The sequence below is a fragment of the Corylus avellana genome, chromosome ca5 (assembly GCF_901000735.1).
Source record: "Corylus avellana chromosome ca5, CavTom2PMs-1.0".
Classification (NCBI taxonomy): Eukaryota; Viridiplantae; Streptophyta; class Magnoliopsida; order Fagales; family Betulaceae; genus Corylus; species Corylus avellana.
Genome location: NC_081545.1, coordinates 24577501 through 24593986, shown reverse-complemented (window position 1 = coordinate 24593986; position 16486 = coordinate 24577501). Strand labels below are relative to the sequence as shown.

At 33.4% G+C, this 16486-nt stretch overlaps 1 protein-coding gene across 1 annotated transcript in view; it reads left to right on the top strand.

Moving 5' to 3' along the window:
* Positions 1 to 9185: 9185 nt before the first annotated feature.
* The window catches only part of LOC132182664 (agamous-like MADS-box protein MADS3), an 8208-nt gene continuing 907 nt past the window's right edge, over positions 9186 to 16486 (top strand). The window contains exons 1-7 of the mRNA XM_059595969.1: positions 9186 to 9495; positions 13174 to 13261; positions 13372 to 13433; positions 13536 to 13635; positions 15423 to 15464; positions 15661 to 15702; positions 15782 to 15918. Coding sequence (XP_059451952.1) covers positions 9314 to 9495; positions 13174 to 13261; positions 13372 to 13433; positions 13536 to 13635; positions 15423 to 15464; positions 15661 to 15702; positions 15782 to 15918 — 653 coding nt within the window. The 5' untranslated portion in view covers positions 9186 to 9313. The remainder of the gene's footprint in view (positions 9496 to 13173; positions 13262 to 13371; positions 13434 to 13535; positions 13636 to 15422; positions 15465 to 15660; positions 15703 to 15781; positions 15919 to 16486) is intronic.

Sequence of the window (16486 nt, the reverse complement as noted above, 5' to 3'; positions counted from 1 at the left end):
GGGGATTCTCTCTCTCTCTCTCTCTTTCTCTCTCTCAGCTTGCCTAAACCTAAGTCGGTAACATTGGAATCGGATGTGACCCATCTTACCACAATGAAATCACTTAGGGACAAATTTTTTGAGAAGTTGGTTCTTAGGAGAGTTGACACCCTCAACCTTAAACCTCAAAGGACTCTTAGCATTTTTCCCTTTATCTTGACTTTTAGATCCCTCAGACTCCAAGATACTATTCCCCTTATTTAACTTCTTAGGACTACAACTAGAAGTAGGTTCCTCTTCAATGGTAACGGCATAAACACAATTCTACCTTGGGAATGAGGTGTAATTTTAGAGGAAAAAGCTTCATTAAAACCAAGCTCACACCTATTCCCATGGGGTTTTTGAAAACTCAAAATTTTTCTAGGTTAACAATAGATTCATGAGGCACACCATATTGAGAAGCAACTAAATAGTCAATTTTTAAGGCATCACAAACAACACTTAAGTCATGTACTTGGTCACACAAGGATTCCTTTTCAAATCATCCAATTGTTTTATCAAAACATTGATTTGACGTACCCAATAACACTAGAACCAATAGCATTGTCTATGTCAAAGGCTAAATCAACATCTGCAGCGCCCCATAAATAATAGAGTATCAATTTCACTTCTTGCCACTGAACCTTGCTAGAACTAATAACACTGACTGCATATGAAATATCTGTAGTAATGCACACCATAGCATATATGATGCTCTCAAACGCACAAGAGTAACATATATGCGACATGAAATGCTCTTTCTCTTCACTACTGTTGTGCTAACACTGCTAATACATGAAATGCTTTTCTACTTCAAATTTTGCACTAACCATCTTGAAAAACGCTTAACAGATAATTATCACAGTTTATGCGAAATTAACGGATATTTAAATCTAAGCAAACAATCACCAAAAATAAGAAGAATCACACACAAGGATTTTGGTGATGAAGAAGAAACCTTTTAAAAAATAATCTAAAAGTAAAACATCTCCAATGCAGCCAAACTTAGGAAATCACTATCAAAAGATGTTTAGAGATTACAGGCACTAGTAACACTTACAAACCGATGCAAGACCTTGACTCTCTAAGATCGACAAGCCTCCAACTTGTTTCCTCGCTCACAATCTTCTTCAATGTGATTCTCCTTTACCGGATCCTTCCGATAGACTTCTCAATAAAACGCACAATCAAACTAACAAAATCCTCTACAAGGAACAATTTGGCTCTCAACAAATATTCTCTCTCAGTACAGCCTCTCACGAAACCTAGCCTCTAATTTCATACCTCTTTCTCTTAAATGAGATGTATATATATCGCACGACAAAACCCTAGACCTGGGCCAACATAAAACAGATGTTTTGGGCATAATTTCTGCGGGGTGTTCGGACAGGTTAATGGGCTGTCCGGAGAAGGCCTTGTGGATGATAGAAACTAAGTTTCTGGAACTGATGTCTGGACAGGGCCTGCAAAGGGTGAAAACAGCATTTTGGAACTTCTGTCTGGCCTTGATCAACAGCTCCGATCGATGAGCGTTTGTGGTCCGATTGAGCTGAAACTTTGCAGAAATGTTCATGACACGTGAGTTCTCATTATGAACGGTGCAGATTGGATTCTAAGCATTCTATATCAGTGTTTAAGCCCGTGGACAGTAGCCTTTGCACTTTGGAACCGAATTAAGTCAACAAAAATATTAACAAACTCCCCCTTTGACAATTCGGTGACAAAACCTAGCAGAATCCAAGACAACCAAAATGTAGGATATACATGATAAACGGTTATTGTCGATCCAATTTTCTCTCCCCTTTTGTCACAAATTGACAAAAGGATTCCTGAAACACTTCACAAAACACATCAAACATATGGAGAACAGGAATAAAAGTGTCACCAACACAAAAATACTCATGATCAAACTTAGAAAAATACAAGAAGTATAAAATGCAAGATCATGAAAGACATAAACAAAACTCCGCTTCAATGCATGACTTAATAACAACAAGAAACTTGAAATGAACAAGGTTTCTCCCCCACAACAAGTCAAATGAACACACATGATACACACATCAAAAACTCATGTATTTCAACAATGAATATCTCAAACATGCTCCAAATATACAAAATATACATGAGACTTGAAATGACAAGAACATCATTTTGTTTAACCCAAGCAAAAAAAAATGTTACATCCAACTCATGCTTGTGTGTTATGTGTGTAAGTCATCCAATGAGAAAAATCACCAACTTACAAAATGAGGAGAAAGTTTCACCACCATGAGGTTTTGACAAGTATATCAAATCAAAAGTTAAACCTTATATACTAGGGCCTAACCACTCTTATCCTATACATTTCTCTTTGTAAAACAATTTGCACAAGTTTGACACAGTGAAATAAATTCCCTTTGAAATATGATCTTTTGATTTTTATGTTTCACTATTTTGTTTCTTTTTCTCTTTGAGAAAGTGTCCTTAAACGTTTAGTGCTTATCACAAAAGAGAAAGCAAGGGTTTATAAGCCCTAGGTTCAACTAGCATATGGTCAATTTAAAAAAAAATATGACTAGTCAAAAACCTCATATGGTTACCTAACAGACCTCACAAATAAAGTTAAGTAAAACCTCAATTTAAGCTTAAATGTGCACAAGAAAAAATTATAGGCAAAACATAACACATAAACTCAAGCTTTAAGTAACCACAAGAACAAGTCCATTGAACAAATTTTTTCTCATGTATATTGAGAACATTCCAAGACGCAAGGAATTAAATCCATGTAAGCAACGTGGGAAATTAATGGACTATCCAATTGCATAAGACAAGAGAAAGAAAAAAAAACAATCTAAGTAAAATATTTTTGTCTTTTTGAATTTTTTTTTAAAAATGCACAAATGAACACAAATGCAAAAAAAAAATAGCATGCTTTAGGATATGCAAAGATATACAAGAAAAACAATCATAGACATGTGGTGACTCACTTAACAGAAGGTGAGATCACTACCACTCCCCCTCAAGGGGTGAATAGTATCGTCCTTTCTAACCCATACTTGAGAAATCTTAGGTCTAAACTTATGACTTTGCTCAAACTTATCTAGCCTAAATAGCACTTCTCTCATCATTATAACCAAACCCTTACTTTCTTTCCTTGAATATGAATTTTCATTTATATGCACATGAGGTTTTAAATTAAAAGAGTGAGGTTGAATGTGACCCTTTTTTCCACAATGATGATATGTTGGGACAAACCTTTGATAAGGTAATTTCCTAGGAGGATGCATGACTCTAGGTTTAGGGTAAGATGTATGAGGCTCAAAGAAAATTTTCTTACCTTGGAGAGTCGGAGCAACTGCTTGCTTTCCTTCACTTGAATATTCTTCTACTTTCACTGGTTTAACAAAAACAGTCTTTGAAGTAGAAGCACGGTTAGAAAACAAAGAGGCAGTTTTCTCAAATCCTAAACCAAATCTATCACTAGAACGCTTCTGAACATGCAACATTTTATTTAGCATTTCACTAAAGAAGTGAGTTCTAGATTCAATTAGATCATTTTGAAGGGATTTATTCTTAAAAATTAACATATGGTTTTCATATTTGAGAGTATTGCAAACAGCATGTGAATCATTCAAAGATTTCAACAAATTATCCCTTTCAAACTCAAGATTCTTAACATCTTTAACAATTTTCAAGTTAGTATTTCCAAGCATAGAAAATTTTTCCATCAAATTGTTAAAGGAGTTTCGAAGATCACTAACCCCTTTTGATTCATTATCAGATGCAAACTGAACATCTGATTGATTAGAATCATCAGAATCATAAGAAGCAACAAAAGCCATATAATTAGGAGTTTCTTCCTCATCATTGTCACTCAAGCTAATATTGAAAGCTTTTTGATCTTTTCGCTTATTACTCTTGAGGTTAACACAATCCTTGCGAACATGACCATAGCCAGAACACTCATAACCTTTTGGACCACGTAGGTCTCTTTCATTTCTATCTTGAGTACTCTCTTTTTGTTTTCCAAATCTCTTGGAAATTCTATGTTCATTCTTAAAATATCTTCTAGCTATAAAAGCAAGTGCTTCATCATTTGGTGATTCCTCATCAGATAACTCATCAAAGTTTTTCCTAAAAGTTATAGGGGCAAGATCCTTATTTTTTTTAGGCTGAGGCAAAGCAAACTCATAAGTCTGAATAACACCAACTAACTCTTCTATCTTCATGGTATTAAAATCAGTGCATGACTCAATAGAACTTACCTTGATTCTGAATCGTTCAGGGAGCAATCTCATAACCTTTGTAACTATCTTAATGTCAGAAACTTTCTTTCCTAACTTTATCATGGAATTTCTAATTTTACTAAGTTTACCAAATAAATCACTAAACGTCTCATCCTCTAACATTTTAATTTCCTCAAACTAAGAAACTAACATTTGAAGTTTTGAAGCTTTAAAAAGATTAGTTCCTTCATAAATAGTTTCAAGGATCTCCTATGCATCTTTGGCACTATCACAATTTGAAATTCTAGAGAACTCAGTTTGTGAAATTGCCAAGCATAGAGCATTCATAGCTCTTTCATTCGCCATATGAGTTTGTTTTTCAACATTAGACTATTCGGCTGTCGGCTTATCTGGAGCGTTAAATCCATATTCAATGACAGACCAAATGTCTATTGATTTTAAGAAAAATCTCATACAGGACTTTTAGTAGCCAGAATTTGATCCATTAAAATTAGGCACGGTGTTAAGGGTTTGAGACATCTTAAACAAGAAACAAATATCATACTCAGGAATTTAATCATTCATGGAGTGAACCCGCTTTGATACCAATTGAAAAACGCTTAACAATAATTATCGCAGTATATGCGCAATTAACAGATATTTAAATCTAAGCAAACAATCACCAAAAATAAAAACAATCACACACAAGGATTTTGATGATGAAGAGGAAACCTTTTAGAAAATAATCTAAAAGTAAAACCTCTCCGGGGTAGCAAAACCCAAGAAATCACTATCAAAATATGTTTATAAATTACAGGCACTAGGAACACTTACAAATTGATGCAAGACCTTGACTTTGTAAGATCGACAAGCCACAAACTCGTCTCTTCGCTCACAGTCTTCTTCAACATGATTCTCCTTTACAGGATCCTTCTGATGGACTTCTCAATGAAGCACACAATCAAACTAACAAAATCCTCTGTGAGGAACAATTTGGCTCTTGACAAATATTCTTTCTCAGTATAGCCTCTCACGAAACCTAGCTTCTAATTTCGTACCTCTCTTTCTTAAATGAGATGTATATATATCGCACGACAAAACCCTATACGCCCATATAAAATAGACGTTTTGGGCATAATTTCTACGGGGTGTCCGGACAGGTTAATGGGCTGTTCGGACAAGGCCTTGCGGAGAACAGAAATTGAGTTTTTGGAGTTGCTGTCCGGACAGGGCCTGCAAAGGGTGAAAACAGCATTCTAGAACTTTTGTCAGGCCATGATCAGAAGCTCCGATCGATGAGCGTTTGTGGTCCGATTGAAGTAAAACTTTGCAAGAATGTTTATGACACGTGAATCCTCATTGTGAACGGTGGAGATTAGATTTTGAGCATTTTATATCAATGTTTTGAGCCCTTGGATAGTAGCCTCTACACTTTGGAACCGAATTAAGCCAACAAAAATACTAACACATCTAGCAAAATAAAGAACCCAAACTCTGATACCATTTGTTGTACACAGAACTAAATTCAGGATCTTCAAAGAAGTAGAAAAGAGAATAATTTAAAATAAATCGATCACACACGACACCAGAATTTAAATGGTTCGGCTTAACAAGCTTACATCCATTGATGGAAGCGACTTGAAAAAAATTCACTATTAAAAGATAGAGTACAAAAGAGTAGTAGTGAGAAACCACTCAGAGCCCAAAACCTCAATACATTCAAATCCCATTCTTACACTAAAGAAAGAGAAAACAAAAAACAAACAAACGAACACAAGAAAATTCTGTTTTTCTCTATGTACCGTAAAGCACAACAAAGTGAGATCACCAAAACTCTCTTAATTTTCGATGATTTCTTCATGATGTATTCCTTTGTCTTCATAGAAGCAGCCTTGTTTGGATGGGCCAAATTTCTTTCTTGTTTTAGATTTTTTTAAAAATCGATGCAAATGTGTTGTTTGGATGGACCAAATTTCATTCTTGTTTTGAATTTTTTAAGAAACCGATGCAAATGTGTTGTTTAGTTTTCAAAGAGAAAACGTGATTTTTAGAACGTTGGGCAAAAATTTTGAGTTTGTGAATTTGTGCCAAATCTATTTACAAAATAAAAAAATATGAATTTGAAAATAAAACAGAAAACGTGCCAAGCCAAAGAAGGCCTAAAGTCGGTTAAGGAAGGACCTCATATTCGCTAGGAGAAGAAATTCAACTTTGGTTAGTGCCAACTGCCAACACCGAAACATGACGGTAAAAGGAAAACAAAACCACCATGTGAAAGGACTAACGACAAAACCAAAAGATTGGGCCCTACACAATTGTTGACTTGAGAAATACAAGTCATGCCACTACACAATCCATTTAAAAGCAAAATTATGGTGCACACATTCACTGAGTGGCTTGCCGTGTGGGAAAAAAAAAAAAAAGAAAAAGAAAAAGAGTGGCCTATGTGACAAAAGAAGTTATTATTGAGAGTAATGTTAGAAGTCATTTATATGATAATTTTGTGTCTCTTTAATAATTATGTGACTTTTAAAATTATTATTAGATTTGTAATTAATTATTATTAGATTTTAATTATTTATTTTTTGAAAGACATTAGAATAACTTCTAAAATTACTCATTTATTATGATTTAGAAAATCTTTTATATTTTCAAAAACAAAGACGCACCGTTTTGAAAACATTTAATAAAAAATTCACTTTTAAACTCTTATCTCAAAACAAAACACAGTACACTTTCCTGATTTATTTTGAGGTGTAGAGGTTGACTTATTTTAGATAAAAAAAAAAATAATAATAATAATAAAAAGAGAAATTTTGAGGTGCAGAGGTTTACAGTTTACTTATACTTTTTTCTAAAAAAGAGAAAGAAAAAAAAATATATATAATCATAATATTTAACAAACGTACTCGCTAGAGACAAAATAATAATAATAATAATAATAATTAATCTCTTTTCACTTGAATTCATATCAGCTTCAAGACGTGTCACGATTTTGTGACTGAAAGTTTTATAATTTACCCAGTTTTTCATACTTTTTTGATGGAAGTTTCCTACGGTATGCAGTGTCAGGTTAACTTTTACAGAAAAAAAATTGTCACACGTCAAAAGTGACACACATCACGGTTAAGTTCTCTGAGTTCATCATTTCCCTTGTAAAATAGAAAAAATAATTGAACAAAAAGAAAAGAAGATGGAATGATTCTTGAAAAAAGAGAAAAAAAAAATTATAGGTGTTTCTGTGTTGTGATAACAAGTTTCCTCTTTCCATTTTACTTTGGCTGTTCGCTAATGGACAAAAAAAAAACCCTAAATTATTCCTATCAAATTCAACTATAACATTTTTAATTTTTACATCATATCAATTAAATTTTACTATTATTTTAATTTTTTTTTTTTTTAAAAAAAAAACCTCACTTTAAACTCTTAAATTACTGCATATTTTGAGAAGACTCTCACAAAGTTCAAAAACTCTTAATTTAAATCATTTAACTTTCAATTGTAGTCAATTTAAACCCTCAAATTTAACCATTAACTTCTAACGACAACACTTAAAAAGACCAAAATACCCTAATTTTTTATTTATTTTTTGAAAAAAAGATCCAACCTTATAACCTGCAGGTCTGGCCATGACCCACGTTGATGGGTCTTTGGCCAAGACCCACCATGTGTCTGCGTCGCAGTCGTGACCCAGCATGGGTCAGGAGACCAGCAACTGAGTCCCAACTAGACCCAGTCATGGGTTTTTGCTAACCCACAATGGGTTGCATCTCTGGCTGAGACCCAGTGGGTGACCCACAGTAGGGTCACCTTGGACATTTTCAATTTTTTTTTTTTTATTTGTTAATTTGAAATTAAGGGTAAATTTAAAATTTTATAAAAAGTTAGTAGTATAAACGTTATTGTATCACTTTTAATGTTTAAAAACTAACGAATAAGAGTTTTTGAATTTGAGAATTTTTTCATAATAGGCAGTAGTAGTTCATGAATCTAAAGTTAAGTTTTTCCAAAAAATTAATACAAAACAATTTTATTTTTTTTTTTGTCATTTTTTTCATATCAAATATTGTTTTTTTTTTTTTTATACGCCAATCAAATTTTACTATAATTTTAGGCCAATTTTTATTTTTATTTTTTATTTTTTGTCTCAAGCCATTAGTAAACACAGTCGAACAAAATAAAAACAAAGCAACTTTTATCTTTATTTCACATCAAAATACTTTAAAACACCAAAGTACTAGTACCTCATAATTAATTTAAACATCATGAGTTTAAGGAAAAGAAATAAAGCATGCTACATTATTTGTCTGATGAGTTGGAGAAAAAAAACGCGGAGGAAAGAGTACCAGGGAAAGAAACAAAACTGATTTTCTGGTGTCTTCAGATGTTTCTTGTTCTTAAAAGAAAGAAAATTGCCAAACGGTCCTTTGCCTTGCAAACAATGGATAATCCCCCACATGAAAGTAGTTTGACCAATAAAAATCCAAAGAGCGGCAGATGAAAGTGAAGGTCATTTTCAGTTAGGCGGTACAAATGGGAACAACACAGAGGCTATGACTCTTCACCATTTTCCAAAAGATGCAAAAAACCCACTGTACGCAGCTCGACACGTATCACTGCCACGTGACCACGTCCGTCATTCATTCAAGATTAGTCCCCACAGCTACCCTCATCACCCTCAGTGAAAGCGTGGAAAGAGAAGAGGAAAAGGCAATGGGGGGGAAAAAAGCACTGTAAATATCGTTTTCAAGTCAGTTTCTGAAAGTGGAAAGAAATAGCACAAAAAATATCAGGGAAAAAACATAGATTTCTTTTACTTTCACTATATTGGGTAATTCTTTTAGTAGCAGCTATAATGGGAACAATCCTCTATTTTTCTTTTCTCTACATCTTCTCTCTTCTTTATGTAAACGCACGCGCACATTAATATGAATATTATTGTTATGTCGAAGTCTATCTTAACCACCAAAGGATTGATTGAGAGAGAGAGAGAAATGAACATATTGATCACTCAGATCAGAGAGCTCTTTGTGCTTTAGGTTTTGCAGAAGCTAGAGAGAGAGAGAGAGAGAGAGAGAGAGAGAGAGAGCATGGGGAGGGGAAGAGTTGTGTTGGAGAGGATAGAGAACAAGATCAACCGCCAAGTTACCTTCTCAAAGCGCAGGAATGGTTTGCTCAAGAAAGCCTTCGAGCTTTCTGTGCTGTGTGAAGCTGAAGTTGCCCTTATCATCTTCTCCAATCGTGGCAAGCTCTCCGAGTTCGGCAGCACCGAGTACTTTTCTCTCTCTCTCTCTCTCTCTCTCATTGCTGCTATATATATATATATATATATATATATATGTGCGCGCGCGCGCGTGTTAGTTTCTGCTGTATTTATATATATTGCAAAATTTTGAAGAAATATTACTTTGCTTGAATGTATTAAAGTGTGAAAGAAATTTTTTGCTTGGATTTGCTTCCACTTATTCTGGAAAAAGTTTTTCGTGTTCTTGTGGATTTCGAACGAGGATTGCGGGAGAGAAGACGAGCGCTGACAGCCACTGGTTTCATGACACGTTCCCTCATCCTTTCTTCTCTCTCTTTCTCTTTTCCCGTTGCAGATTGAAGCACAGTGTACAAGTATATGTCAAATCGGATTGACAGGTTTTTGAATGTCGGGTTTTTTTTGTTTTTCTCTTACTTGGGTTTTAATATTTAGGGTTTCTGTATCTATGGGTCTGCTTTGCCTTTCTCAGCTTGAAAGAGGGACTCATTATTAAAAAAAATAAAAAAAATTTTAAAAAAAGAGCTTGAAAGAGAGAGAATGTTTGAGCTCCAAAGAGGGAGAGGGAGAGAAAGGTAACTGTCTTTACTGATTTCTTAAGGTATGCAGTTCAAGTTCCTGTCAACTTTAGCAGTAATTATTAAATCTCAGTTCCAGTTTCTCCTTTTATTTTATTTTTTATGCGTTAATGATATATTATAATAATAAAACAAATGATTTGAGAATATCTTCTTTATTTGTAGCTATCTGGGATTCATTTTTAAGGTCTAGGAAGTGATTTATAGCTGATCCTTTGCTGTACATTGAGAGAAGATGTCTGATAAACTGCTTTTTGAGCAAGTTAAGGCAATCGATCTTCCTCATGTCCTTCTCTAATGTGTAACACTAAACCAAGTTAAAAGTAATTATGGTTTAAATATTGGATCTGGCACTCTAATTAATGCAATATAACTAAATTACCAAGTTTCTAAAAGCATATATTTCGTAATGAGTCTATTTTCACAAACAAAATGAAAGGGGCTAAGAATATTAATAGACCTAATGATCAATGAAATCTCATACTTTTGTTCTCTTTCTGAAACTCAAATGGAATAGAGTCTTTGAAATTTTTAATCTAATTGATCATTAATAAACATTGTTTTTTATAAATTGTTTTGTTAAATGACAACTTAATTTTGATCACCTTTTCTAATTTTCGTTTCGGTTTCGGTTCAATAATGTAGCAAAAATTGATTGATGTGAAAAAAAAATAAGAACATTTTTTTAAAAAAAAAAAAGTGAAAAAGTAAAAATATTTGGTATGAAAAAATGAAAAAAATTTATTTTGTAATAATTTTTTTATTTGAATAGTAATAAAAAGTTATTAATGTAATGTAAAAAGTAAAAAAATGTTAAAAAAATGAAATAATAGGTTGCCTTTACCTTTGCCAGAACCATTTAACAAACGGACCCTATTTTTTTTTTTTTTTTTTTCTTAATGTGCATTGTGAATCATAATAATATTTAGATAGCAATCTGTAATTTTTAAATATTTAATTAGGGGTCCCTTTAACAAAAAAGATGAAAAGAAATAAATTGCCCTGAATATTTTTAACATAAAACTTTTTACCTTGGAATTAGGAAAAATTTTAGGAAATAAATTGCCTTGCGTACATATATATTTATCATTAAAAAAGTGTTGAGAACATTTAAGGATAGGACCCACAAGATAAAACTGGCATAATAGTGGTGCATAAGGCACATCAATGATGACTAGATAAAACTGACATAAACTGTCATCTTTCTAATATTACTTGAAGTGTTCAATTTGAAAATCTATCAACTCATAGGACTATAGTTAGCACATTGTTCTCATTAACTAATTAACTAATGAGTAATGGTGATAGATCATTTTTTTTTTTTTATCTTTTTTTATTCTTTTAAAGTAGGTGTAACTTTTAAAATTATCATTGAATCAAAATTTAAGTATGATTCATCTAAAATTTAATAGTGATTTTGAAAGTCACATCAGTTCTAAGAGGATAAAAAAATGGTCCTTAGCATTACTCTTAATTAATAAGCTTGCAAAAGTTGGTGTGAGAAGAGTTTTCAAAGTATTCCACTCCTTTCTTTAGGTTTAGTGAGAGAAGTTCTCACATTTCCTTAAAGCATTCACAGCAGCTTCCTCGTCATTTTTCTTACATTTAAAGATCAAAACTACTTTTTGTTTCCTTATGTCAAAATACACCCTAATAACTTCTCTTAATCATTTCCTATATCATTAAAATATTTGTTTTTTAATTATACTATATATATAAGATGAGAGATGAGAGAGAATTGTGAGAGGAGAGAGGAGAGAAGAGAGAGAATCATTTTTTTTATATTTTAATAATCATAAGGATTGCAATAGTTCTACTGTAACAATTCTAATATTTAGGATTCATTTAGGGAGTCTGCTGTAGGATTTTTTTGTGATTTTTTTGTGATTTTTTGAACATATTTCCTAAACTTAGAGAACAAACTTTCTATAAGGAAGTCTGCTGGGAATACTCTTAGAGAAAATCATGTCTTCTAATGAAACCTCTCCACCTCTTTTGTGAGTTGCCCAGGAGAGCAGGTATGGATCTCATCTCCATCCTCCTTCCCTCCTCTCTCCTTTTTTTTCTAGTTTTCTTTCATTTCTTTTTTTATATTCCTCTTTCTGTTTATCGTGTAAAAGCCGGTTCTACTGTTTCTTTGTCTTCACCATAAGTAATGCTATAAGTCACTCTTGTATCACTTCAAGAATGATGTTGTTTCTAAAATCATCATTAGTCTTGTAATTGATCATTATTGAATTTTGATCAAATTGTGATTTTAAAAGTCACTTCATTCTTAAAGTGACACAAGAGTGATACAAAAGTGACTTCATTCTTAAAGTGACACAAGAGTGATACAAAAGTGACTTCTAAAATTACTCCACCACCACCCCACTTTTAGATCCTCTGTACCCTCTTCAGCCTTTGTCCATCCCCCTCAAGCGGTGAAGGTCATGTGCCTCCCTTGGATGCGAGATCTTGGTCTCTTCAACTCAAATTTGCCGTTTCTCTACCTATCCCCACCAAAGCAACAAATTGGTTGTTTTGTTGTGTTTTTCTATGGGTTACTGTCTCCCATTCTATAAGAGTTCATATTTATGTTGTGGAGACAACAAAAAACATTTGTCCTTTGAGCTCCAATATTCAAGCACCTTTCTCCGGGACATGGCTATTGAGCTCCTTGTCTTCGGGTCTAGATTCGACTTTTACAGTGCTTCCCTTCCTGTTACGGTTTCCAGCTTCCATGGTTACCGTTGCAGATGACTTCACCAGCAGGCTTCTTTATGGTTTGCATTAAAAACGCCTTGTGCGGCCCCTTTCGTGGTTTTCACCCCAAGAAGCATCGGACTGGGCAAATTTTTGGCCCATTTCCAGTTATTTTTACTGTTTTTAAACACGGTATTTTTTGTTAATTTGGGTATCGTTGTTGGGAAGCTCACTACTTAATATTTTGTTTCCTTATAACCCATTTCCCATATTGAGAGTTAAAAAAAAAAAAAAAAAAAAAACAAACAAACAACTCATAGGGTTGATCTTTTTGTTTGTCAATTTGCTTAATTACCACTTGCAAGGTTATTACTTAGTCTCTATTAATATAAACATTCAACTAATTACTTTTGTTTATTATCAGTGTGAGCAAAATCCTTGAGAGGTATCGCCAATGTTGTTACTCACTAGATCGAGACAACAACGTTGCTGATGATCAGGGATCAGCACAGGTATCTTTTTTCTTTCTTTCTTTCTTCTTCTTCTTCTTTTTTTTTTTTTTGAATGAAGATTATTAGTAAATATTTTAATATACTTGTTCTATTTTTGTTTTTCAATGTAGGTCTCATATGGGGAGGTCTCAAGGGTACGGGCCAAGTATGAATCTCTTCAGCGTTTAGAAAGGTTGATTCACATATCCAAATTTCCATTCAATATAGAGATGAAAATCATTCAATCTCTGAGCATATAAATCAATATCATCACTTGCATATATTTTATTTTAAGGAATCTGCATGGAGAAGATCTTGAACAACTTAGTCTGAAAGAATTGCAACATCTTGAGAAAAAGCTGGACAAAGCTCTCTTACAAGCTAGAAATCGGAAGGTATATACATATCCATATAAGCACATAACTCAAACTCATGAACATCTTCTTTTACAAATCTGAATATCAAGTCCGTAACGAGGTAATTTGGCCCGATACTATAGCTTGATGTGAAAAAAAGTAAGAATTTTTTTTTTTTTTTAAAAAAAAAGTGAAAACGTAAGAATGTGTAGAATGAAAAAGTAAAAAAATTTTGTTTTGTAGTGATATTTTTATTTAAATAATATAAAAAGTAACTAATTTGATGTAAAAAGCTATAGGAATGTTATGAAAATAAAAAATTTTGATAAATAGTTTGGGGCCCCAAAGGCCTTTGCCAAACGCACCCTTAATATAGGTTCTTAGAGCGACCCTTCTTCAAATCAAGGGTTTGGAAATAAACATCTCTCTATATAATCTTGATGTAAATAGATTTACAATCGTAGCAATTGATTACTATTGCAAAACAACTCAAAAACTCCTAAACTCTTACTTACTCAAAGACCCCAAATATAAAACAACTTACAATTAAGAGAAGTGCGGCACTTTCTAATTTTTTTTTTTTTTTTTTTTTTCAAAAATTAGTTTTCCAAATGATGTGTTACAGTTACACGAGATTTATCATTTTGAAAAATGTGTCATCAACTCATAAAATGGTAACACATTATTTGAGAACCAACTTTTGGAGAAAAATTTAGAGAAATGTAGCATTTCTTTACAATTAAAGATTCCTACTTCTAACTAAAATAATTGAGAGGCAAAGAGATGAATGGGCATCAAGTCCCAAGCATAGAGGGACTGTAATAGAAACCACTAGTTAAGGCGTGGGATCGACTCTCCACAATGAAAAATCACTTACACAAGCTTGATTAGTATTAGCCGCATTAGTTTCTACTCATGTCCTAATAGAGGTGGGCCATGCTATTGTTCAATTGGTTTTAAGGGAGCGTCTGCGGTTCTTGTCATCTATGTTTCTCCTGAACAATTTTTAGAGGATAGGTGCTACTATAGTCATACCCAAATAGAGTAGCCACAATTGGTTGCCCCCTCCCCGTGCCCTAATGAAAAAAAAAAAAAAAAAAAAAAGAAGATACCATTAATGAAATATGGTATTAATGGAAAATGATTTGTTATCATTATTCTAATGGGTATGGTATTGATCATTTGACCGCCTTTCTGCACCATAAAAGCTCTTAATCAAACTTTGAGCAGGTTTACGTACATGCAAAGCTGCTGCTCACTTGCACTAAGAAATGTAGCATTTTTATAGCATAAACATGCTAGGTGAGTACATAAACATACTCAAGATCAATTTTACTATACTTTTTTTGTCCAATCATAATATTGTTAGCAAATTAAGGATCTTTGGCTCATTCTCATAAAGCATAGGGCACTATGGATTAGAGTAAATAGATTAAAATGTCTTCGGTCTTATAGTAAATAGAAATGAAACCTTCGAGAGAAATAAAAGAGCAGAATAAAACAAACTAGTTAGACATGACACCAAGATTTAAGTTTTTAAACTATGACAAGTTTACATTCACCTGGGTAGATGATTAAGAAGAAACCACTATCAAAAGGTAAACAAATATTTCTGCTGAAATGTGATTCTAAGTTAAATCTGATTGAATATACACCAACAATGACAGATTGCTACCTTTACAAGAATCAACAGTACTGCCTTCAACACAAGCATTTCCACTGATGTTTTTAATTATTAAGCACAATTTTTCTTTTCTCTTTTTATCAATTTGTCAAGATCATAATGCCACCATGATTAAAAATCAAATTTTCTTCTCTAAATGCAGACACGGGTGATGTTAGAACGATTAGAAGAACTCCGCAAAGAGGTAAAGCATTCAAAACCAAGCCCACATATACCTTTGCTTTCATTAATTCTTAAGAGTGGAAGGTGATATCATTGATAGTTCTCATGAGGCTCTGTGATTGAAAATGTCAAGTGTTGAAATCGAATTGATTTGCAGGAACTTTTTTTCTTTTTCTAATCAATATATCATTTTCTTTGCTTTTTGCATACACTGGCAGGAGCACCAACTAGGAGAAATAAACGTACAGCTCAAGTCTAAGGTTTGCACTTGAATTCCTGGCCGTGTTATGGAATATGTACATAACAGTATTTAATGTGTTTAAATATTGAAAATTGCAGCTTGAGGAAAAACGTCAACTTGTTGAAGATATTGAAGGTCCAGCAAACCCTACCACAGTAGCGCGAGGCAAACGTCTTAATGTGCGCACTTCACCCCCCAATCACGCAGAGGTACCGGAACCCAACTTACAGATGGGGTACGTAGTGATTTCTCTCTCTCTCAAATCCTGACTGTCAACATAACATTTTCTTCCTTGATAATCCTGCAATTAGTCTCTATTTTATGCCCACATTGTGATGTGAACTCAGTAGTAACAAAACACAGTAAATGATAAATCAAGTAGATTCATAGAAAGAACCTAACCCTTTTGACAAATAAAAGGTTTAAAGATAATAATAATCAACCATTACAACTCCAAGGTGTTGGCTCGGTGGCGCCTATTAAACCGTAAATCCTTGAGCAACCGTAGAAGTCTGAGGTTCGAAACCTACTAAGTACAAACTACTTCTTGGAACCACACCCCTCTACCATGTTTTATGTAGGAAAATTTTCAAGGGCGCTCTATACGAGTGGGTCCCCTACCTTGTAGGGTTCCAGTCATTAAAAAAAAAAAGAAAAAAAGTCAACTATTACACATTGTCCATATATATGCATGCATAGTAGAATGAAGAACACAGGAGAGTACAACTAAAAAGGTTTACACAGAAATACTAAAGACGCTGAAACCAATGTAACTAGGTATATATAGCAGCTGTACACCCAGG